Raw genomic sequence first — 26,123 nt, 5'->3', positions numbered from 1 at the left:
TGACTGCATCTGAATATGAAGGCCAAAAGGAGCAATGACAGATCACCTGTTCTGAAAAAGTATGACCAACCGAGAAAGGAAAAGACAATCCCAGGTGGGATGCTTTGGTAAGGAACAAAGTTTCAGAGCATATAGTAAAGACAGTTGCAAACGGCAGAGGTGCAAAGAAGGTTCATGAGACACTACACATAAGATCTGAACTGGAGAAGTGCAAAAAGCCCCAGTGCAGAGCCGAAGTCCTTAATAATGAAATGGGGGTCCAGTATTTTTAAGGCCTAAGTCCTGGGAGAGCCACAGACCAATGATCCATAGTCGAGTTTCACAATATATCTTTAGCATACAACATCAATCTGTTTCCCAGGTGGTGGAAGAGAGGACACAGACGATGTTCAGTGCTCATGTACATTTGACCCATAGCTGCTTGATGTGTGGTATAAAGGTCGGCTTATGGTCAAAGATAAACCCCAAGAACTTTGTCTCAGGGACCACAGGCAGTACAACTTTGCTGATATGGAGTTCAGAATCAGGGTGAATATCCCATCAGCAGCAAAGTGCATGCAAATGGTTTCATAGAGAGAGAAGTTAAAGCCATTTGCTGTGGTCCACTTCAGTAAACGATTGCCACTCAATATACCTCATGTTCAATAATTGAAAGGAGATGCAAAAGTTATTGACATAGAGCCTGTTTGCAACAGTAAGAGGGAGTTGTTCAGTGATGGTTTAATCTTTGTATTGAAAAGTGTGACACTCAAAATACAGCCCTGAGGGACTCCAAGTTCAACTGTTCAATGAGAACATCAATGTCTGATTGATCATAGGTCTCTCCAGGTGACAGGTAGAGAGAACAAATAGTAATGGTATGACACAGATGGCTACAGCCTCCAAGGATGTGTCGAGTGGCAAAGACAGGGTGGGCACCTGCTGATCACCAACAGTGCCACCCCTCTATTAACTTGTCCATCACACAGCCTGTCATTTCTGTACAAAGAAATTTGCCGAAAGGTGACTGTATCGGAAGGTTTCAGAAATGTTTCCTGTAAGGAAAGACATACAGGATGGTAGGAAGAAATCAGGGTTTTGATGTCATCCATATTAGAATGTAAACCTCGACAGTTCCATTGTATCAAGGTAACCAATTTAATTTACATGTAGGTGAATTTGGTGAAGAACCCTTCTGTTTATGACCCATCTTTTTTCTTTGCTGGCTTTATTCAAGGGAGGTTATTAACCTCCATGGATCCTACCCTAGGTTGGTTTGGCAAGTCTTTGCTGTTGGAATAAAACTTCAGTGACTGATTGTTTTGCATCTTGAGTGGGAGAAGAAGATGTAGCTGAGGAAATGCCTGTACTTGGAACAAAAGGATGTGGATCTTGGGGTTTGTTGAAATGTATGGAAGGGACAGAGATGGGTGCTGAAGTTGATTCATCAACCTCTTTAACAATGGATGTCAAGAGACTTTTCATTTGTTTTGAGAACGATTCTTTTGGAGGCACTCCCACTGTAGTAGTGGAAAGAAGTGCAGCAACATATGCCGGAGATGAAGTGGTGGACGGCAACTTGCGAGCCTCAGGGTAAGTACTGTCATGAATCATTTTCAAACATTGCACCTCTTTTTTCTTCCAACCACTTAGGATAAGAATGAAAGTAGGACAGGTGAGAACCATTACAACTGATGAGGGTCTGTTTGACATTCATAGGCATCATGGTCCTTGCCACCACAACAAACACACATCAAGTAACCACAACATGACGTCTGTCTAGGAATGTATGGCCATACTCTGCAGTTAAGATGACCTGCCTTGATGGTGGCATGTGACCGTGGTAACGTAAATGTGAGAATGAGGGCACTGGTCGGCATCATAATTCCAACTTTATGAGTAGAGATACGCCTCACTGCAGAAACTCCTTGGGTGAAGAAACCAACAAGAATCTCTGACTCGGGATGTTCTTCAAATCCTTGTCAACAATAACTCCTCATGATGAAAGTAGCATGAGGTGTAACAGGTATATCCCCAATTGCCTTTGAATGCAAGAGGAGTTCACTGTGTTGAGATGTGGATGTTTCCACCAATATGTCACCAGATCAAAGCTTCTTTACTGACTTTGGAGAGCCAGCAAGTCTCTCTAGTCCCTTTGGAATGAAAAAGGGAGACATCTGCCCTAAAGGTTTGTCTGAAAGTGAATGCAATATAAGAAAATGAAGAACAACAGGAAGTACAAACAGAGAGGATTGCTGCTCAAAATCTTCAAGATGTGGTCATTTACCTATAGACCGTATTTTCACTATTTTATTAAGATTTTTAATTGGAGTATCCATTATGAAAAAAGGAAAATTTTGGTGCCCACTGACCCCACCCACCATGGAGCCCTACAAGAGGATGCACTACAATGTCAAACAGGGACACTGCAGCAATGCCAGGGTTTTGTAAGCCCTATATCCAAACACCAGCATCAAATACAATGTCCACAACACCTGTTGAGAACATCCAACACTGGTACTTAATTGACTCAGCCCAAGTAGACCAACCAATTGACCCAAGGGCCACCCCAAAGCCATCCATCTACAGGAATTCAAAGCAAAATGGTGTGCTAGGGTTGGACCCCTCAACCACCAGGATCCTCTCCTTCCCTTCACGAGTTGCCACGCACGGCAAACACGTGGGTGGATGTTTAGATTCCAGAGGAGGTAAACTGAAAGAACAGAACCTTCCCTGGGAAGTCCTCTCACCATGTACAGGAATCCACACCATGGGGCAAGATAAAAGAACACTTAAAAGCTCAGCCATCTTATAACCTTAAAAAACCCTTAATATCAAGATCCTTTAAGGACCCAGTCCTCTCTTTTACACTTTGCACATCTTCATACATCAATCTTTTGTTTTAAGTCCCAGAAACAAACAATACAAGTAATTGTAAATATTTATACTCAAACTCCATGCTTAAATTAGTCCTGTATGCAGAATGTTTAAAAGCAGGGTTCTTATTGGTGAGATTAAAGGTCAACACAGTGTGCATGCAAGGCATATTAATACCAAGGATCTGAGGCATGATCTCCCAGGAAAATTATAACAAATTGACACTACAAGACTAAATCTAGAAGCAATTCTGCACAAAATATAGCTTAAAAAATTGCTTGGCTGTTCCCATAAAATTTATAGACATCTGATGAAAAGTCAACAAACCTTCATTCTATTGTAACACTGCATTAAGAGCTAAACTTAAATTATCTTAAATATGAATGTTTTATTACAGGAAAGTACTGTACTATTTACATGCAAGGTAGTTATTAACTGTTAAATTATATTACTGATAATAATTACTGTTTACAACACTTGTATATTAGTTACTTCAATCACTGACTATCATATATGTATACATATGCACAACTACAATAACATATTAGAATGATCTATTCTTCTGGGATGCTTTTCCATAAATAACTTACATATAGTTTAACTTTTTATAGCAGTGTTATAATAATTAAATATTGAAGCTAACCAGTTATTCTTTCTTCAGTTCGTGTACACCTCAGGCAATTAATTATTCAACCAGCAGAGAGCAGATTCTGAATGTTCATGTGAGCATGAACGTAATGGCACAGTAGCAAAGTGTTTTGGTAACAATAAGATATTTGTCAATGAAGTTCTAAAGTAGTTGAGCCAGCCTGTGTGGACTTTGACAGAAAAGCAACAATTATTTAAAGCTCTGGATACAAGTGTGATAACCAACTGTGTAATGAATGTTTGTATATACAACTCACTTGTCTTAATATATTACTTTGAAACAAGAAGAATGTGTTGTCATTTATTTATTGTTGAAATTTATAACAAGTCACAGACATCTACTGTAAGGAATCCAGCCTTCAAAACCTGATAGTAGCAATACAGCTTTCAATTACAGTGTCAACAGAAATTATTGCATGCGACTATTTCAAACCACAGTGTTAATGCTTCATCAGAAGAATGTAGACTTTCTAGAAAATGTTAAATATCGTAAGGATAATTTCTTCATATCACAAAAATATGGGGTTCTACCGCATTCCTTTCCCTGCGTGTAAGTGACACTGTAATTAGTGCCAATCGTGAACCAATGTATATTTCATTTCATATTAAGTCACTGTACCGTAGTTGACCACATTTCTTCATTCGCTTCCACAAATGATACAATCAAAAATTTTTGCTTTCCTTTCATTTTTATGCAACTACATACGGCGATGTTTCATTATCTATATTCAAGTATTTTTAAATATGAAAACAAAACACTCACCTGAATACCATGAATTATAAATATCTTTTCCGCATCACTAAGCAGAACATCGGCCATTATTACTCAAAATTTGAATCTAATATGTAAATAAAGATGGTTTAAAAACAAAAATATCTAACTCAAATTTTCGTGCGAGTAAGTTTTTAACAGTACCACATTTAATGCATGGTTATGTTTTAAAACCTGATCTCATTGTGTTGTAAAAGGGCGGAACAATATATTATTATTATGACAAAATCTACACTGTATATTCTAAATATGGTTGTAAATGTTATTTGAAAATAAATTAGCTGAATAATTTTATGTCTTTCAAACTATTTATTATTGTTTTTCAGTTTAAATTTGTTCGTCTCACCACATTTTCCCTTTTATAAGGCCTGCTTGATCTGGTATTTGAAGTTTTTTTTGTTTATCTGTTGAACTTGAGTTGAAAGTGTTGTGAAGGCTCGAATTAGAATTTTATTCAAAATGAACACTTATTCATTCAGAATTGCAAACTTTATTTCTAAGGTTAGTAGAAGTTAAATGTAATAATCACTAAACGTCAAATCGAAATAAGTTTAAATATAAGCTTGAAATAATTACGAATTAGTGCAGCCGTTCTCACATTATCAGTCTTCGAGCTCCCTAATTTCGGGTAACTCATTTTCATTGGAATAAGGGGCGGTGGTCATTATTTTAATTATAAATTGTTCGAGGGTAAAATTAAAACCAAAACGCATAAAGGAAATTCGTTCGTCTTAACTCATACCAATTTTTAACAAAGCTTTGTACTATAACTTTTTGTATCAGCTTTTAATAGGCAGTTATTTACTTGCATCTGATTAAGGATTAAGTTGTGCAGTGTCGAAAAAGAGTAAATCGGTAAATCAGTGATGTCGAGAAACCCACTTGTTGAGAAATTTATACCTCGTTTTTGCATATAAATAAATCGGTAAATGTCTGGTGTCTAGCTCCAGGATTCGTTAATATTTTGAGATAACATGGGACCTACTGGTCTATCTCAGCTATTTCAAACACTAAATGAAATTAACTTAAACAAAAAAACAACCGTTATCATTCATATACATATCAAGCTTTTTTAAACTCATTTAACTGTATTGTCTTTACATCTGAAGGCAAGCTATTACAAAGGTCACCTCCCTGTTAGAAAAATATAACTGTCTTAGCCAAAGATAACTCTCACCAAAATTTATATTTGTGTTCCCTATTCTTGTTATTCTTACTGTTAAATATGAAAAAAAAAAGATGAGGTATCAGTATTGTCAGTTATCTTCAAACAACACCTCAGTCATGTCCTCCCTAACTCTTCTTTTTCTAAACGAAAACAGTTTCAAAGATTTCAGCCTTTCTTCACATAACAATCCCTCCATCTCAGGCACTATTTTAATAACCTTTACAACAATTCTGTGTCTTTCCTCAGTTAAGGAGCCTAAGACTGAAAACAACGTTCTACATTCGGCCTAACCAGAGACCTATACAATGAAATTATAACCTCTTTAGACTTGTTTTCAATATTTCTGTAGATACAACCTAAAATACTATTTGCCCTTCCACTAGCAACAGCACATTGTTTGGATGGCTTTAGAAACTGAACAACTATTACATTAAGACCCTTTCTTTCATAAAACTGTTAAGACTATTCCCATACAAATTATACTTACAAATCAAATTATAATAACCCACATGCATTATGTTGCATTTATTATAATTAAAACCCATCTGCTATATATTTTCCCAACTCACTAAACGATCTAAATCATTTTGTAAATCAGCATCCTTCTCTTCACAGCTAGCAACACCCAAGACCTTAATAACATCTATAAATTTAGGTAATTTATTGACTTCTCCTTCATCAAAATCATTAATGTAAATCAGAAAAGAGCAAAGATCCTAAGACTGAACCCTGAGGAACCACACTTGTGACATTAATTCTGTTTGACTTAACTCTATTTGTATCAACCCTTAGCCACATTTAAATCCAACTTGTTAACTTATCCTTCATACCTATAGAGAGAAATTTTTTCAAGCCTTTTATGTGGCACCTTTTGAAATGCTTTCTGAACATCCAGATATATCACATTACTCTCATCTACATAATCAGTAACCTTTCCAAAGATTTGTAAGGCAAGATTTCCCATAAAGAAAACATGTTGACTATCAAATAAAATTCTAAACTTTGTTAAATGACTTTGTAAAGCATCTTTTAAGGTACTTTACAAAACATTCCTCACAACTGATGTAAGACCAATAAGTCTATAATTACTGGGACAATTATTACTTTCCTTGAAAAGAGGATTTACATTAGGTAACCTCCTATCCTCTGGTACTTATCCACTCTTCAAGGACTTAGAAATAATAGTAGCAATTGGCTCACACATCTAATCCTTAACCTCCTTCAAAACCCTTAGGGAAGTAATATCTGGACCAAGAACCTTATCATTTTCTAAACTTCCCTGTTTTTTTTCTTGAGTTCAAAATTAATGGAGTCATCTTGTTTCAATTTGTGAACTGTTCAAGATGCTTAAATCTTTGTTATCAAAAATCAAAGAGAAAGCAGAATTTTGTAACCTGGCCATATCATAATGATCAGATGCCTTTCTTATTATCCCTCAGTAGTCCAACCCTCATTATGATCTGTATTTAAAGAAATGCTTACTGTTAATTTTTACATTTCGAGTCAACCTTTTCTCTTACATCCTTTTTGATTTCCTAATTTTCTGTTTCACCAACTTTCTTCATCTTCTGATTCTACCATTGTGTCAGTGAATTTAAATTTGTGATGCATTTATTTCATTTTATCTCTCAAACCATCTGTGGGCCAACCTGGTATCTGGCTTGCAGTTATCCTTTATACTTCCAATAAGGAGTATGTTCACATTTAATCTTTAAGAATTTTCCACATCTGATCAGTCTCTTCGAATAACTCGGCTGCCAAATTCACAACGGGCAATTATTGTCACATCTGTTTAAAATTTGCTTTTTAGAAAAGGCCTGGTGTTTTTTGTTTGAAATTTCACAAACTTCATCACAGTGACATATAACAAATTTAAATGTTGTTGATTATATTACTTAAACATTTGAACCCCCAAATTCTGTTGACAAATACATTGCATGCAAATAGGTTTGTTTTTGTTAAATAAAGAACACTTCAAACTCTGTGAAAATACATTTGATATGGTAGTATTACACACTGTTCAGTGATGTTAGAAATGGTAAAGTTTGGAAGGTAGATTTGTTGATATAGTTAGTTTTTGTGAATAGATTTTAATCTATATTTAGATAAACCTTTAGTTTTTTTGAAGGATGCCTTCCCAAAATTTATTTCAAAGTTTGATTCTGTTTATTTAATACTTTGTTTCCCAGAAGAAAGGGTAGTATTGTGCTTAATTTTATGTGAATTAGGTCAGAGGTTTGCAGACTTCAGTAACCAGAGGACCACTTTATAATTTAAAATGTTTTCACATACTTTTAAGCTTATCAGTGTTTTATGTTTTGGAAAAAATATTTCATGTACATGAAAATCTGAATTCCCAATTTAAATGTTGTAATTCAAATAAATTTATCTTCACAAAAAATATTTTTTATTTCATAAATCATATTTTTCAAACTATGTTTATGAAATTTTAGACATGACTGGCAGATCCCAGAGTGAAAAATGCTAGATTAGGTTACAGTATTGTCTCCAGGAACAGTTATTAAGATTTTATATGACCTGACATTGTTTTATCTCTTGATGTAGCCTAGTCTAAGAAATCTGAAGAATTGTATATGTACTGGTGTGCATGTTTAAGTTCCCATGTGACCTCCTGCAAATTATATGTTTGTGATAATAGGGTAAAAGATTTCAGTAAGAGTCATCAAAGTTGTATGTGATCTGATGCTATTATTCTCAGTTGATGTAACACTGTGCCAAAACTATAGGAAAGATTACCAAAGTTTATTTGCCCTGATCTTGTTCTACATTTATTCTCCTGTTGACCACATGCTCACTTGTAACTTTGATATCATTAATAATGAAAATTTGTTATTGGTAATGAGTCCAAAATTCAGTGAATGTACAAAAATCAACTGGAAATATACCAAAAAAGAAATTAGCATTATATCACCAACAAATTTACTATTAGCAAGATGAAAATTTCATGGGTAAGAAAGAAGTTATTGAACACTTATTTTATTTGCATATTAGGTATGCCAGAACTCCAGGAAGCATTTTGAAAGTTTTATATGACCAGACACTGTTTATAAGCCTAGTTCTAAAATTTCAGAAGAAATTTCAAAGTTATATACAAACTGTTTTGTGTTTTTCATTTGATTTAGCTTAATACCAAAACTGTTTGCAACGTAATGTGAAAAAGCAGCGAGGGACTTTTTGATCCATCTAGGCTTTCATATCCAATAAATTAAACCCAGAAAAAACCCTAAAAGTAGACCTTTATCATTCAAATATTTTTAAGCTTTCTTTGAAATTCCTTTAAATTGATTGCATCCACTATATCAAAAGGCAGTCCTTTGTAAAATTAATTTATTTTAACCAAATTCCATAAATAACAACCCTCTGCTTTCTTCTGTCAAGAGGACCAACCCATCCACCACATCTTGTCAAATACTTTTTGAAAATCCATATATACCACATGCGTGTTAGACATAACCTCTTTAAAGAATGTCAAAAGATTAGTATAGCAGCATTTTCTGCTAGCGAAAACATGCTGACTATCCAACAAAAGTTTAAACTTTATAGAATTACTTTACAAAGATGCTTTTATCAGACTTTCAAGACCTCTTTCCACTGTTGATGTAAGACTAATAAGCCTATAACAACTAGGACACATCACTTTTTTTGAAAAGTAAAATCAGCCAACTTTCAATCTGCCCACTATTCAAGGACATGGAACAATGATTGCAAATCACTCGCATATCCAATCCCTAATCACTTTCCATACCTTTGGGTAAATATCTTGCTCAGATGCTTTATTGTTTTTTGAACTTTCCAATTTTTTCTTAACAGTCTCAGAGTTAATGTGATCATCTTGTTTCCATCAATCAACAGTTCAAATTGAAGAATATTTCTTAAAACTTCAGTACTAAAAACTGAAAGAAAATTGGAATTAAATAATTCAGCCATCCTGTAATTATCCAATACTACCATTTTAGTGTCATCCTTCAAAGGCATTAGAACATTTTGCTTACCATTTATATATTTGAAGAAGTCCTTTTATTAAGTTTTTATAGTTTGAGCAAATATTTTTCATATAACTTTCTATATAAAAAATATGTCTGTCTTGTATATTTATAAAATTATTTAAAACAATTTTCCATATTGGATTTGTATCTCCAACTAAATCAGCTGCACAGTTCACAGCACGTATCTGTTGTTTCATTTCTTTGAACTTTGGAACCAAAACTTCACTTATCTCCAAATGTTCCTTAACCTCAACCCTATCAACCATTTTTGTTATTGGAAGTTAACAATACATCTAAAATATAGTTGCCTCTTGTAGTTTCCCTAAACAATTGTTCATCAAAACTATCCTGAACAATGTCTAAAAATTTATTTCCCTCATGATTTGACCTTAACATTTCTCAATCTGTATGCATAAAATTAAAAATCTCCCATAATAATTTATCTCATAAACAGTTCACTTCTTTATCTTCCTGTAGAGCTATTAATTAACATCATCAGTTTCTTATGGTGGTCTAACAAGTTCCAACTCAAAGTTTTCTCCCTTTGTGACCACCACAGAAAAAAACAAATCTTAACTTTGATATCCTTAACTTCAAAAGGTTATAACTTGCATCAATAAAACATTACTCTATCTCCTTTTAGTATTTTATCCCTATTACAAAAACTAATCTTTGTGAAAATACTTGTATCATAAAAGCCAACTTTTAGTTATTCAAATTATATTAAAATTGTCTGTTCCAACCAGTGCTCTAAAATTATCCATTTTATTTTGTGCACTTTTAGCATTACAATTATTGTCGTTTGACTATTAGAATTACCTTTGTAAGTTTTTACCTCATTATTCTGAGCATCTCTATTGTCTAATCCTAGTTTAAAGTTGTCTTTACAATTGGGTTAATAACTCTTGGAGATAAGCAAGTCTATACTCTTTAAGTTTTAATTTCTCACAGTTTACACCCTTATACAACCTTATTTTCTGTTTGTTTACTTGATCAGATTATCATATGAAATTTTGAATATTTTATATATGTGACAGGCTTTTCCTGTTGGAAACAAAAAGTGAACATATTATTTTATTATTTTAAATAGGTTTTAATACCTATTTAATACCTATAGGTTTTAATGTAGAGATTTGTGTTAAGAACCTATTTCAAATTTTATATTGCTTTTCTATGTTGTTAAGAAAGACAACTTTTAATATTATACTTATGAGATTAACATTTTTGTTCCATGAACATGTACGGAGGTAGGTTGTTCTTAAATGATGGAAAGTTAAATTATTTTATCCATTGCATGACAATAAATGTGATTAAAAAAACTGAAATGGCTATGGTGTTATTTTTTTCAGAGAAAATTGCATTTGACCATTTGCAACACACAAGAAACAGCAAAGTGTTTTGAACCATGTATTAAATCCATGTTACCTCCAGGGACATTTAAAGACCGTATAGCATTTATTACTGGTGGAGGCACAGGGTTAGGAAAAGGAATGTCTTTAATGTTGGCATCTTTAGGAGCTCAAGTGGCAATTGTTAGTCGGTGAGATTTTCATATTTTTATGTACACAGTGTACGAAAGATGAAATTAAATAGATGATAATAAGCAGATGATTTAACCAGTAACATGCTAATTCATACACAACAATTTGTTATTTTTAAAGTATTACTTTTCTAACTGTTACAGATAAAGAACCTAAACTTAGGTTACATCTTTCTTATTCTAAGGTGCACTGATGTCTCTTAAGAGTGATATGGTAGGTTCTGCAGAATAACAGGAGATCTGACAGAAAATGTTTTGTGGAACCAGTTTGAATTCTCCAACTTTCAGTTTGGAGAATTGAAAGACACCTCATACAATATATTTCAAAACAAACAATATTTATTTTATACTCCAAAATAACAAAGTGGTTATTTCAGAAAGAACAGTGCTTGTGGCACAAATTTTGGTTTCAAAAATCTTTTAAGTCTAAAATAATAATAAAAAAAAGAAATTGGGAGCCTGAGACTACACCAAGAGCAGTCAGAAACTTTTGTTTCTATTCATGCCACACTGTGAGAAAGTTAATGCCAAATAAATTTTAATGGAGTCATTGGATTTAATTTAATTTTAACACATAAAATGGATTATGGAGAGATGAGGAAGAAGATAACCATAGAGAGACCATCATTTTGTAGTCATAGTGGAACATGTGCATTTGTTTGTTCCCGTGGTAACAGCATCAGTTGGAGAGAGCAGTCAATGATGATTAGAGAAGAGACACAAAGACTGAGTGACTGTGACTATCTTTAAATAGTTTTCTAAGATTTATTTAAAGAAAAGAAAACTTTCTGAAGTTAAAAGGATATTATGATTAAAATGAGTTAAATCGACTTGCAAAATTAACAGCCTTTTTCAGGGGACCTGGGATAAAATAGTTCTATGCCTTGAAAAATTTTTAGGGGGAAACATGCTTTTATGGATTAAATGCAAAATAATTTACCTGGCCCATATCTGAGGTGTAGAACTGAAAAGGAAACAGTTGATTAATAATCTTATGCTAAACACTGTTAATATATTTCAGTTATTGCAGGTGTTCAAACTGATGACCATTCTGATCCAGGCACTGCTGATAATGTGGACAAATGGAATTGCAAACTTCATGAATCATTTTATTTGGTATTTGGATGCATTCTCTTTCAATTACTGCTCTCAGCTCATTGATTATTGCAGGTTTTGTGCTATAAACCTTATCTTTAATGTATCCCCATAAAAAAAGTCTAGAGATGTGAGATCTGGTGAATGTGGGTAATATTCAGTGCTACCCTTTTGCCCAATCCATCTGTTTGACATATTTTTGTTAAGATAGGCCCTCACAGTACAATGTTAGTGGGCAGGGGCTTCATCTTGCTGGAAATAAAACTCCTCATCTCCAAATTGCTCTAGAATACGTGGTATGACAGATTATTGCAGCAAGTTCAGAGAACAAGACCAATGACTGTGTTTTCAAAAAAGAATGGTCCAATTGCACCAAAGGCTAATAATCCACACCACATAAACTTACCAGGGGTTACGGACAATCTTGTTTGGAAACTGTGCATCCACTACAGATTTTGCCAGGTACTACTCACAAAAATCAACTCTCCGATCAGGATCATCTTCGTTGAGGGCGTGGACTAATGCTGGAATAAAACTTTTCCAATAAACGAACTTCAACATGTAGTGGAAGCTCGATTTTGGGATTCCTGTCTCATGGGCTGTTTGCAGAGCAAATTTTCTTGGAGATTGGTGGAGACTTTCCAACAGCTCTGCTTCTCATGTGGGACTGGTGGGTGACTGCAGTCTTCCACAACGTTTTTTATGGATGTCTTGAACAGTTCGATTTGTTTCAAACTTATCTCTGATGCGAGTAATGGTGAGTCGCATTGGTGTATCTGTTTGAACCGTCTTTGCACTTCCAGTGACACTTTAAGATAAATTTCATTTTCTCGAAGCTTAGTCTTGCTTCTACCATTACTTCAAATCAGTTGCACCTGTAAAAAAAAAGAAAGTTTAAGTGAGTTATAATCATTCAAAGTGTGTATACATGTTTTTGGGACACCATTTATATAATTTTACAGGAAGCTTTTACATAAGAAGACACAGGTGATACTTCAAATGAATGACCCAGGAGAAAAAGTAGCTGGGATGAAAGTAAATTGATGTTTTACATTAAAAATTATATGTACCTATACAAATGAAAATTTTCATATGAAATAATGGGATAGCAAACACATGGAAAGCCTACATACCAAAGTTATTTTCCTCCTTTCAGGTCATCTCTAACTTCAAAATATAAAAACAGTTAAATGAAATCCCTGCATTGATCAAGAGTCAGGATCATAACATACTTTACCATTTAGAAAACATTGAAAATAAAATTTACAAGAATATTTATAATGCAGTACAATTGAGTTATGTTTAAAATATCTAATACTGTTTTTGTGGACAGGAAATAATGCATATTGCTTTGTTTTTATCATTATGCTACACAGCACCACTGCACTAAACCTTGTTTGTAGGAAACCAAGGAATCACTTGTGAACACAAAGGAATTGGGATTTCCTCCACCTCTTATAATCATGTATGGCACTGTTTTTGGGTGTGGTCTGTATGCCATTGGATAACTCTTACATGGAACTAATAATCTCTACAGTATTTCCATCATAAGAACAGCAGTACAAGGACCCAAGGTCAGGAGAAATACCTCTCTTTTCACATCTAGTCTATCACTATTGACCAGAAGTGTTAACTGGCCAAAAATGGTGGCTTTACCTAGAATGCCTGATGTACAGAGATGTCTGCTAGTGTTTTAACAACTTTTGTATCATTCAGGAATTCTGTCTCACATAATAAGTACCACTTACCCCCAAGAGAGGTAGGTTAACTAGCAAACCTCTCAGCATAAGCTGTCTGCAACATTCCCCTCCAAGTCAGGGGTCAAAACCCCCTCGGGCTGCATTAGTTCTTAGAATCTGAAGTAGCAACAACTACAACAGTTTGTTATTCACTTTCCTGCAGCTGCTTTGCAGTTGGTTGAAATTGGTAGCATTGCGTATCTTGTTGCATGGCAAGATATAGACAGTTTTCACTTCTGTGTGGTCCAACATTCTACATCAAAAACACACCCTGTAGACATTCTTTTTAAGCTGATGTCATGGTGAATACATCTTTGGAAAAGGCTGCTGCACAAAAATTATGGAAAAACCAGGGGAGCTCTACCCACTTGCTGGAAAACAGTAGGTCTGTTGGAGCACCAGGATATGTTAGTTTCTGATTTATTCTCTGTTCAGAGTACAGCCATGAGTTAGATATACATCACTGTTTCACTTAAGTTTATTATGAGAGCTTTGATCTAGATAGGTATAAAACATGGCTATTAAATTGGGTATTTTTATAATAAATCATTTGTTGTGTAGTTTAATTGTTGTGAAATTACATCACATTACTCAAAATCTTTTGAACTATTCTCATTGCTCTAAGTGAGTATTGTTACATCATAATGTCTTATAATTTGTAGGAAGTTCTAGGTCTCACTCAAGTAATGTATAATAATAAAAGGATGGGTCTGCCTGTGGCAACTGCCATAGCTCCAAGAGAAAACAATCTCGGAACCTGAAATCTTACAGCCATAATAAGTGAACCATTAGGGTGGGCATCTGGGTATTATTACTTATCCACATGCATGCACAGGTGCACCCTATATTATACCCTGTAGAATATTAGTTAGATTAACAATTACTAATATATAGAAAATCCAATATGTTTTAGTTTTGCTCAGCAACAAAAACTTATCTAATATTGTTGTTAGTCTGTATATATAAAGTATGAAATGAAATGTATAAGTAATAAAATTGCAAAAATATTTGTTGTTTTCTTAATTTAGAATTTTCTTTGCAAAAAGATGTTTTTTATTAAAAATACATTGAAGATATAAAAGAAAACACATCAGTTCTGAAATTATTTAAGTGTGAAATTGGATCAAAATTTTTACTTCCATGATAAATTTTATGTACTTGGCTAGGTTATCTTATATTGTCTTTAATTTGGAGCTTATTTATTAATTTCTTTAACTCTCTCAACAAGGGCTCAGTCAATATGATCAGCCATGTGACTTCTTTGTACTTGTTTAAAGTCCTTATAGATTTGGTATTACCAACTTTTAATATATTATGCATGTCTTCAAAAATGTTTGTAGTCTTTCAGTAAACATTACAAGTCTTTCACATACAGTTAAGTATTTTTAATAAACCAAAACTAGATTTTGTTCTTAAATATATCAAATATTTCTTTTGAATAGTGTGTGCAAAGTGATTTTCATGTTCAAATTAAAAATACTTATTGATCTCAGATATCTCAAACTTTTTTTTTGTAGTCTCTAAAACCTCCTAAATACATTTCAAATCTGTTTTTTTCAATAATACTTTATATTATATTATTATTGTTTATTTTACCTAATCTGATCGAAAGCAGTCTAGAGAGATCCCTATTTTTTAATTTAGTTACTTTCTTAATAATAATAAATAAATATAAAAACAAGGAGTAAAGTACTTTCATGTCATCTCTTTGTATTGCTATCAGTTGCTAATGACACTTAACTCTGTTTTCTCACACTAATGGTAGTAATGGAGTAAATATTTTTTTATTTAATTAAATAAAGAACATGCACTTATAACATGCAAAATGTAGACTAGACAATTTCCTAATATTCAAAATTTTTATGACTTTCTAACTATGCAATAAGAGATGTTCTGAACAGAGAACCATCACTTTCACTTATTATATGATTCATTCCCATAGGAAAGTTAACAACTGGCTTGGATGAGTTTGTAATGTCTCTTGGTTATAGGTGATATATGTAAGAGTGAACTGTTATTAAACATTTAAAGAGAAGATGTGACAGGGTCTGATTTTCCGTTTCATAGCTCTGTAACCAAACATATTTGAAGGCTATAAAAATTATGGTTTGTCTGAACAATGGTGGTTTTATAGTGAGTATTGTACATTGAATCTCATAGTTGTTAAAAGAGTGATGGATAAAATAGAGAAGATATCTAAAGAAATTGTGTCACACTGTGGGAATTTCCAGATTTTGTAAGATATACAATTGAGGACCTGAATCTTATATATTGTTAATACATTGATTATTAGGTAAGATTTTATGCTATACTAATTGGTATAACATAATCAGAAAATAGTTTAATACAATTTTGAATGTAAGACACAAACACTTGTGTCATGCATAGTAAAGGATACCCATGGTGATAGGGTTAAGTCATACCAACATTCACTATACTTACAAGGTTTGATGTCCCCCTTACACCCCTGTCACTAAAGTCATAATGGGTGGATAGTAAATGAGCTATTTTGTCTGGATAAATCCATTTTGGCTTTTACAACTCCTATTACTTAGAGAAATCATGAGTGATGTGATGCAACACTGACTGGTTTTTATGTAGATTAGATAGCATGATATTTAGTGGCAACTGTAATTGTCTATAAGAATTTTATTATTGTTGAACATTTATGAGTTTTTTATGCTTTTAGGAAATAAAAATATGTTAAAGATATTTTTGACTGTTTTCTTGTGTTTAAATAGGTTCAGAATACACACACTGACAAATATATTGAATATATCAACCTAATAACCTGAGCATAGCTGGGTATTTTCACAAGTAATTGAATATACACAATAATTTATTCTGATACAAATACTTCTCTGAAACTGGATACTTCACAGGTCTTCATATCAATATAAATATAATAGTACTGCCTGTTGTCTGCCCGTGTAACTACTTTGGAGGGTGAAGATAGATCTTCATCAAAATTGTTATGGAAGTTTTTTGGGTCAGTGGGTGGAGAAGTACAAATTTTCAGTTTTCTATTTTGTGATTTTTGTGGGTGTTTATCTATGCTGATGGAATTTCACCAAGTTTGAGATGAATGTTTGTTGGGTCTGTGTGGATATCCATGTAAATGTGGAGTTTCACATTACGTTTTTTGATTTTTATGGACATTTTTGCATTTTTTACAATTACACAGGGAAGCAACATTTTATGTCCTAAGATAATTTTTTATTAATCATGAAGTTACTTAACTTCCATCCAAGAGATGAGTACTTGTCAGGGGTTTAAGTATGTAGGAATGAGGATTCTTCCACAGTAAGTGTGTGATGTGTTGACAGTAAATTTGACAATAAACAGACAGCACACAAACCATTTGTTTTAAAATAATATATTAAAAAAGTCAAACTATGTACAAAAATTGTTTGTGCTATGGATATTGCAGTTGTATCTCAAACTCTAATTCATTTTTTGTCAAAAATCCACTTAGGTTGATTCAATTATATTAGAATCCAATTGATAAGATGCACTATATTTCTCAACTCTTATCACAACAGTATTGGTGAATAATTCACTTATGCTATCTCATGGGTTATCACAGTTGTATCCTGGATTTAAAATAATTGTCTCTTTTTTTGTTTTGGGTTCAGTTTTTAGAACACCTTTTGACAAGACAAATTATTCTTTTCTCTGTGAAACTGTGAACTCACTTTAAAATGTCACCTGTTATGGTTGATTACTGACATGCCAACTAAGTTTATGTTTTAAAACATTTTTCTGATTCAACTTCTCTAGCACTTGCATGATCACTTATATTTATACATTGTCCAATTAAGGCATCAGATTTTCTTGTAACTTGAGCAATACCGTAAGGTGTTAAAAGAAGTATTGAAGACTTGAGTAATATGACATGAATAATGTTACTACAGCCAAGACAATAATGTAATTACAAACAAAACATATGATTTGTACAGAGTTATATAATGAAATTTGTCAGAACTAATACCTTTAAAACAATTGATCTTCAACATTCCTGTCTTTAAAACTAAAGAATCATTAAATGCTAAGTCACAAAATAAACTATATAATAACACTTACACTAGAGAGTCTTGTATATCCAGCAGTATTTGAGCTAATAAATATATATGTACAGGTGACCAGGCTAGTAAAGTAAGGAAGTTAGTGAAAATTTTAAAAGTTAACTCAGATTGCATGTGAGTTTAACCATAATGGGTGATTTCTAAAGAAAGTTTCACATCTTGTAATAATGAAGAAGATAATTTGTGTTGTCAAAAGGTGCTATAAAATAATTGAAAAAGAGACAATTATTTATGGCTCTGGATACAACTGTGATAATGAAAAGTGTAATGAATTTTTGCATCTACATTTGACTATCTATCTGTCTACAACAGGTCACAGAAATCTACTGTATAGAATCAGCACTTATAAAATAATGGCACCATGACAGCAGCCACTGCAGACTTCTTATTCTCCTGCAACTTATTCATAGTTATGACTTTGAAGCTTACCACAGAGAAACTATCTCTATTAGGATAAGAATGTCTCTCACAATCTCTCCAAACCAGTGCAAGACATTTGTTCTGTACATGTGGCATAGATTATTCACATAAGGAACAAAGATCCTAGTGGCATCTCTCTTATGAATTTTGAACCCAACCCAGTGTGAAGCTAAATTTTATTGCTAGGTCAAAGCATTAGCATAATTTATCCCAGTCTCATTACTCAAATTTTTAATAGAATTGAGACCCAGGCCTTTCAAGTTATCAAATGTGATAACAACACCTCTCCCTATGACTACCAATTATAAACAGTAACTTGACTGAAACACTTCGTGGGAATGGTTCAGATTCTTTTTAGCTGCACATTTAAATAATCAAGGTTAGAGCTGCCTCACTTTTCTCACAGAATAAATGCTTCTCAGCTATATGATCAACACCAGATAGAGACACCCTTACTGCCCAGGGTACAATATAGTGGGCATAATTAAAATGAGCATTAGGTGCCTGCATATGGAAACAGAATGACAAGGTAGCCCATCAATCACCTATGCAACCTAAGGATATCCTGGCAGTATACCACTCATTTTATAGAAAACCTTAATTGTCCTATGGTTAACCTACTTCAGTTGGCACTTCATGTTTCATCTTCTGGCAAAACAGCTCTATCTGGTGGATTTCATCTGCTAGTGACTTTTCCAGTCTCTTTCAGCTAGTCTTGAATGGTCTGAACCAGAACTTGAGTTGGTTACTTTAGTCTACACAAATTATATTCAGTCTTCTATCTATCAGATATACCATCAATGAGATCAACCCTAAGGGGAAGAATATGACTGGCTGTATAAATACCAAATATTGACAGTTTTCATTCATCAGTTTGCAAAGTAGGAAGAAAAAAAATCCTAGACTCACAGGCCTTCAGAGCATCAGTGAATGTTTGTCATCTAGAAGAAGACTTTCCCTAGACCTGAAAACACTTTTGGTCTTAAGTCCTTCAGTTTGTAGGACAATTCCATTATTTCAGGTGTGATGCCTTTTTAAGCTTAATAATTCTGGAAGTAAGAGACAATACACTTACAAAAGAAAAGCTCCACAAAAGAAGTCCTGTAGTCAGAGCACAAAACCTTCACTTTCCCATAGACATCAGTATTCTCAGGTGAACTGATCTGTGCTGAGAGTGATAAGGCTGGTTTTGCAAAATAACGGAAGGTTCGACTGAAGTGTGTTGCGAATCAGATTTGAATTTGCAGAAATAAAAGACTGAACATAGTATCATGTATGAGAAAATGTAACATAAAATAATAAATGTGTATATTTTACAATAAATTGAACCTTTACTGGAGAGACCTTTCTATTTTGTAAAACCAAGAAATTGTCAAATGTCTAAATTTGTTCCAAGCTGAGAAAACAGAGCATTATATACACAAAACCACAATGCTAGTACTCTCAGGGCATGTGCACTACCCACATGACTGTTGGTAATTTCCACTGAGAGCTTTATCCTTAGTGGGTTACCAGTCTTGCCGGTAGAAAATATTGCTGTCTACTCTCACAGTGTGTGTACAGCTTTAATGTAATATTTCCCATAGAAGGTGCAGGTAATACCTTATGTGAATGACCCATAACAGCAGGTATATAGAGCAAAAGAAACTTTGCAAATTTCCTTATTGATGTCCTAAGTCAAATATACACAAACATAGATAGAAGTTTTATGTCAAATAAACAGTTAGTAAACACATTATACACTTGTGCATTGAATATCATGGAATGATGAAAAAAATTTAATAATCTGTTTTAATCTTTAGATTTACTACTGCTTCATGGAGTTTATGTCAAAACATTTTAAACAGTTATGTAATTATTACTGCCATATATACAATCTAAAACTTAGGATTTAAATTCAGAAGATACAACTCGTATCTGTTTACTGGTGCCTAAGTATCAGGTTTTTAAACTTATATTTATTTTTTTACAGAAAACTTGATGTTTTGGAAAATACTGCAGAAGAAATAAGTAAAGCAAGTGGCCAAAAAGTAAATAATTTGTTTTGGTTTTCATAATATTTAACAGAATACATCAAGTTTTCATAATATTTAACAGAATAGATCGAGATTTTACTATGGAACAGATTCTTGATGTATTTCACACTTTTGGGTGTTTTTTTTACCTAAAGTATGACATTGAAACTGTGCTTGTTAAGCTAAATTTGACATACTAGTATTACGGACAGAAAAATGCATATGCTTTATCTATATAAATAAACTTCAATATGTGTGTGTATGTCTGTTCCTAATCTAATAGTGGAAACACTACTAATGCTGTATATCCTTTGGCACCAATTCATGAAAACTTCCTTATTTTATTCCAAAGTGCACTGACTAGTAGAGTAACAGTAAGATCTTTAAAAGTACACGTGTCATAAAGTTAATTTAACATCATACTATTTTGATTTTATAAAACCACATAGTTGTTTTAAATATACGTCTTGACAATTGTTAAGATGATTATTATAAACATTGGTACACTGTTGACTCTGTTTTATCAAATCAATAATAGTATGACATTCAATGTTTTGTTTTACTACCAGTGTGTATTTGTGTTGTTAAAATAATATTGGGTTGAGGAATAATTCGTGAGCGTATATTGAAGTTACAGTCTTAATAGTAGTATATTGAAGTTACACTGTATTAATAGTAGTATATTGAAGTTACACCGTATTAATAGTAGTATATTGAAGTTACACTGTATTAATAGTAGTATATTGAAGTTACACTGTATTAATAGTAGTATATTGAAGTTACACTGTATTAATAGTAGTATATTGAAGTTACACTGTATTAATAGTAGTATATTGAAGTTACACTGTATTAATAGTAGTATATTGAAGTTACAGTGTATTAATAGTAGTATATTGAAGTTACACTGTATTAATAGTAGTATATTGAAGTTACACTGTATTAATAGTAGTATATAGAAGTTACACTGTGTTAATAGTAGTATATAGAAGTTACACTGTGTTAATAGTAGTATATTGAAGTTACACTGTATTAATGGTAGTATATTGAAGTTACACTGTATTAATAGTAGTATATTGAAGTTACACTGTATTAATAGTAGTATATTGAAGTTACACTGTATTGATAGTAGTATATTGAAGTTACACTGTATTAATAGTAGTATATTGAAGTTACACTGTATTAATAGTAGTATATTGAAGTTACACTGTGTTAATAGTAGTATATTGAAGTTACACTGTATTAATAGTAGTATATTGAAGTTACAGTCTTAATAGTAGTATATTGAAGTTACACTGTATTAATAGTAGTATATTGAAGTTACAGTCTTAATAGTAGTATATTGAAGTTACACTGTATTAATAGTAGTATATTGAAGTTACAGTCTTAATAGTAGTATATTGAAGTTACAGTCTTAATAGTAGTATATTGAAGTTACACTGTATTAATAGTAGTATATTGAAGTTACAGTCTTAATAGTAGTATATTGAAGTTACAGTCTTAATAGTAGTATATTGAAGTTACAGTCTTAATAGTAGTATATTGAAGTTACACTGTATTAATAGTAGTATATTGAAGTTACACCGTATTAATAGTAGTATATTGAAGTTACACTGTATTAATAGTAGTATATTGAAGTTACACTGTATTAATAGTAGTATATTGAAGTTACACTCTATTAATAGTAGTATATTGAAGTTACACTGTATTAATAGTAGTATATTGAAGTTACACTGTATTAATAGTAGTATATTGAAGTTACACTGTATTAATAGTAGTATATTGAAGTTACACTCTATTAATAGTAGTATATTGAAGTTACAGTCTTAATAGTAGTATATTGAAGTTACACTGTATTAATAGTAGTATATTGAAGTTACACCGTATTAATAGTAGTATATTGAAGTTACACCGTATTAATAGTAGTATATTGAAGTTACACTGTATTAATAGTAGTATATTGAAGTTACACTGTATTAATAGTAGTATATTGAAGTTACACTGTATTAATAGTAGTATATTGAAGTTACACTGTATTAATGTTAACACAATGTTAATAAAAAAGTGGTTATAATTTCTCAGACCATAAGTAATTACTAATTTAGTAAAGGTTGTTTTATTTAATCTGTTGCACTTACATTTCATTCTATGTTGTCATATCTAGTTATCCATGTCATACATGTTTATACATTATTTATGTGTAGCATCAACTTATACCCCTCATATATGTATCGGATATATTGCTGTTAAAATTGTATTTTTGATTATCTGTGGAAGTTTCTGTTTGACATGTGTACATGTTTTCAAGTTGTAGGTGTTTGTGACTTTAATGTGTTTTTCATAATTACTAGAGTAATTTTTTCTTTGATTTAATTTTTGTGTAATTATTTGCTAAGTTTCTAGTGGTTCTTTCACTTGTATGTTATATGCAAGTAGTTTTTTGTCTGTCTTGCAGATGAATATTGTGACTTCATAAAAGCAAAACATTCATTATACAATTTATGACGTACATTTGAAGTGTACCAACTTTATAACGCTTAGAGAATTGCATATTGGTTTCCTTACCAAATTATATTTATTTACATCACTTGTACATTTGATCATACCTTAGGTTATAAAACTATCAGTGACTGTTTAGAGAAGGAAAACACAGAAACATAAATGTCCTGTTTATTTTTAGGTGGTGCCAATAGCAGCTGACGTGCGAGACCCTGAAGCAGTTAAAAAAGCAGTTGACGACTGTGAAAGCAAGCTTGGGTTACCCTCTATAATTATAAATAATGCAGCAGGCAACTTCATCTCACCAACTGAACGACTGTCACCTAATGCTTGGAAGACTATAACAGATATTGTTCTCAATGGAACTGCTTACGTAACTTTAGAAACTGGAAAACGTCTTATTAAAGCCAATCAAGGTAGGACAACTTAAATTGTATTTTTAAACATAATTATATCTTCTTTTTACTTACAATTAAGATACTGTTTTAATAATCATAATTTACAGTAGTTTTTACTTGTGAATTTAGTGTTAATATTTTCTTGTTTACTGGGAGAATAAGATATGATTTTCAACTTAGTTGATGTATGCACTAAGCTTTCAAATGTGATATATTTTATAATACATAAAGTTATGCCCTTCTTTATTATAAAGTGTACACACAAAAAGAGAATTACATGTGTAAAAGTAAAGGATTCTATGAATTGAAATTATTTGACAGAAACAAATATTTTTTCCAATGTTCCAAGACATACAAAAGTGAACATTTACAAACTAAAAGATAAATTTTATATCATGATTTTATGCCATTAATCTGTTATTTTTACTTACTTTTGTAGTGTGAATTGTGTAACTGAAAATGCACATAAAAGTAACCAAAAGAAACTGAGGACAGATCAATATGGTAGAAGTATTGTGAGTTTATGTTTGTTATGTTAAATGTACAAGATTGTTTACGTTTAATAAAACCTATACAAGTTTATGGCATAAGTGTGTGTTTTGGTAGCTCAACATGTAAGTAAAATTTACTTATTTGGCATTAACTTTTTGTGCATGATGCAGGTGCAGTTTATCTGGCTCTTACAGCAACATACTGCACCCAGGGGTCAGCATTTGTTGTTCCTAGTGCAGCAGCTAAGAGTGGAGTTGAAGCTATGACCAAGTAAGTTATAGTGAAATATATTGTGAAGATAGTTTTTGTCTAGATAACATGTATTTCTTAAATATTTAATTTTGATGTTATCTTGATAATATTTGTTATTTTCTGTACTTCCTAAACAGTAATTCAAATGTTTAAAGCTTGCACAAGAAAATAAGTAGTAATTATGGGCCGTGGATGAAGTTTCAACAAAGATATAGATCTTCAAGATTAATTCTTACCTCTGAGTTGAAGTAATTTATTATATTTCCCTTCATAATATCATGGTTGTCACAAAGTCTTTTTACGTTTCTTACATTCTGAACAGGAACAGTATTAAGTGAAATTCTTATTTATATCTCTTGTTCAGACTTGTTCATTTTTACCAGTCTGTAACAAATAAATAGACTGTGTGAGAGAAGTTTTAATTTTTTTGCATCAGAGACTGTTACTGGTCGTTTTATTGGTTTTATTATTATTAATTGACAGAGTTACAGCTATGAAAGATAAGTAGCCATAAAAGAAAAATTGTGTAATGTGTGCTAAACCAAACATTAAAAAATTATTAAATAGATAATTATACATTTTTATTTTAAATAGGTAAATATTGGAGGTTCAACAATCATCAAAGTTCATTTCACTTAAATTAACTGGAGTCAAGTTATAAAAAAACATGGAATTCAAAGCTGAATTATTCTTGGACAGTAATAGTAGTTTCTATCTCCAAACCAATACAAGTTTTCCCCAAAAAAGAGAAACAAATGTATATTGGGAGTAAACATGGTAATACCCTTAGTAAACATGGTAATACCCTTAGTAAACATGGTAATACCCTTAGCAACACAAATCTCATGGTAAATAAGGGGATGATAAGTGGTTAATAGTCACAAATCTCATGGTAAATAAGGGGATGATAAGTGGTTAATAGTCACAAATCTCATGGTAAATAAGGGGATGATAAGTGGTTAATAGTCATAAATCTCATGGTAAATAAGGGGATGATAAGTGGTTAATAGTCACAAATCTCGTGGTAAATAAGGGGATGATAAGTGGTTAATAGTCACAAATCTCGTGGTAAATAAGGGGATGATAAGTGGTTAATAGTCACAAATCTCGTGGTAAATAAGGGGATGATAAGTGGTTAATAGTCACAAATCTCATGGTACTCTTTTCCAACACCAGATTGTGATGATAAGAATCCACTTGAAGTAAAAATGTATTCTTAAGATGTTTGATATAGGTATTAAAACTTTAATCAAAATAAAATACAGAACATTTTGACCTTCTTACGTTATCTTGAAGTTAACCAAGGGAGTTTTTAACCTCTCTCGCAAACTCTCTTTGTTAACCTTAAGATGACCTAAGAAGGTTGAAACATTATTCTGTATTTAATTATAATTAAAGTCTTAATACTAATGCCAGCCATCTTGAGAACACAAAAACCAGACTGGACTTATTAACACACTAAAATGTGTTCCCCACACACTTAAATAATAAATCATTTTACTATAGAAGATGACATAATATATTATAGAGAACTGAAACCAGTAAAACCTTCTCACACCATGTCATTGTTTGATGACTCTGGTGAGTTTTTTTAGAAATCCTTTCAGTTTGTTCAGAGGTTACTTTGAATAATAACCCTGCTATGGTGTGGTGTCTTGGTAATGTTTATCTTGTTTTACCAAGCTTCAGCACAGAGAATGAATTATGTTAGGAACAAGATGTGAACAGTGGAGTTAGGGTTTTAATATGTTTCTGCTTTACAGTATGCTTGTACACATAATGAATTCCCTTCAATTTGAGAAGCTGGACAACTTAAGCTGATCAAGGAAATTGTTTTATACCAATTGTTATTAATGTTACTTGCTTCTAGTAAAATGTTTAAAATGTTTTTTTAATCCTGAAGATACTGTGATTTTGTGATGTTATTTTGAATTTTTCTATATTTTACTGTTCCTTTGCAACATTTTATCATTATCTTTCATATACAGTTTATTAACTTGTTTTTGATTGCTGTGAAAGGTTTATTTTGATACAAGTGTAATGTTTTTCTTCCTATTTTTCATTTTATTTCTATTCTTTTCTTTCCTTTTAGGTAAAATTTTAGAATTATCACCAGAATACTTTTTTATTTTACATAATG

General features: G+C 32.2%; 3 protein-coding genes across 4 annotated transcripts in view; 1 reads left to right on the top strand and 2 right to left on the bottom strand.

Moving 5' to 3' along the window:
* The window catches only part of LOC143231707 (exosome complex exonuclease RRP42-like), a 55,258-nt gene extending 50,822 nt beyond the window's left edge, over positions 1–4,436 (bottom strand). For both annotated transcript variants that reach the window (XM_076466310.1, XM_076466311.1), the window contains exon 1: positions 4,268–4,436. In XM_076466310.1, the coding sequence (XP_076322425.1) occupies positions 4,268–4,324 (57 nt within the window). In that variant the 5' untranslated portion in view covers positions 4,325–4,436. The remainder of the gene's footprint in view (positions 1–4,267) is intronic.
* A 192-nt stretch (positions 4,437–4,628) lies between these two features.
* Positions 4,629–26,123, top strand: part of LOC143231706 (2,4-dienoyl-CoA reductase [(3E)-enoyl-CoA-producing], mitochondrial-like) — a 48,655-nt gene continuing 27,160 nt past the window's right edge. The window contains exons 1-5 of the mRNA XM_076466309.1: positions 4,629–4,777; positions 10,801–10,991; positions 20,303–20,360; positions 23,023–23,257; positions 23,902–24,001. Coding sequence (XP_076322424.1) covers positions 4,736–4,777; positions 10,801–10,991; positions 20,303–20,360; positions 23,023–23,257; positions 23,902–24,001 — 626 coding nt within the window. The 5' untranslated portion in view covers positions 4,629–4,735. The remainder of the gene's footprint in view (positions 4,778–10,800; positions 10,992–20,302; positions 20,361–23,022; positions 23,258–23,901; positions 24,002–26,123) is intronic.
* LOC143231708 (uncharacterized) overlaps positions 12,616–26,123 on the bottom strand; it is a 66,986-nt gene continuing 53,478 nt past the window's right edge. Inside the window, exon 5 of the mRNA XM_076466313.1 lies at positions 12,616–12,961. The gene's annotated coding sequence lies outside the window, so the exon portion shown is untranslated. The remainder of the gene's footprint in view (positions 12,962–26,123) is intronic.

Source organism: Tachypleus tridentatus, chromosome 11, assembly GCF_004210375.1.
Source record: "Tachypleus tridentatus isolate NWPU-2018 chromosome 11, ASM421037v1, whole genome shotgun sequence".
Taxonomy (NCBI): Eukaryota; Metazoa; Arthropoda; class Merostomata; order Xiphosura; family Limulidae; genus Tachypleus; species Tachypleus tridentatus.
Note: the sequence above shows the minus strand (reverse complement) of the source record. Positions and strands in the feature narration are given on the sequence as shown.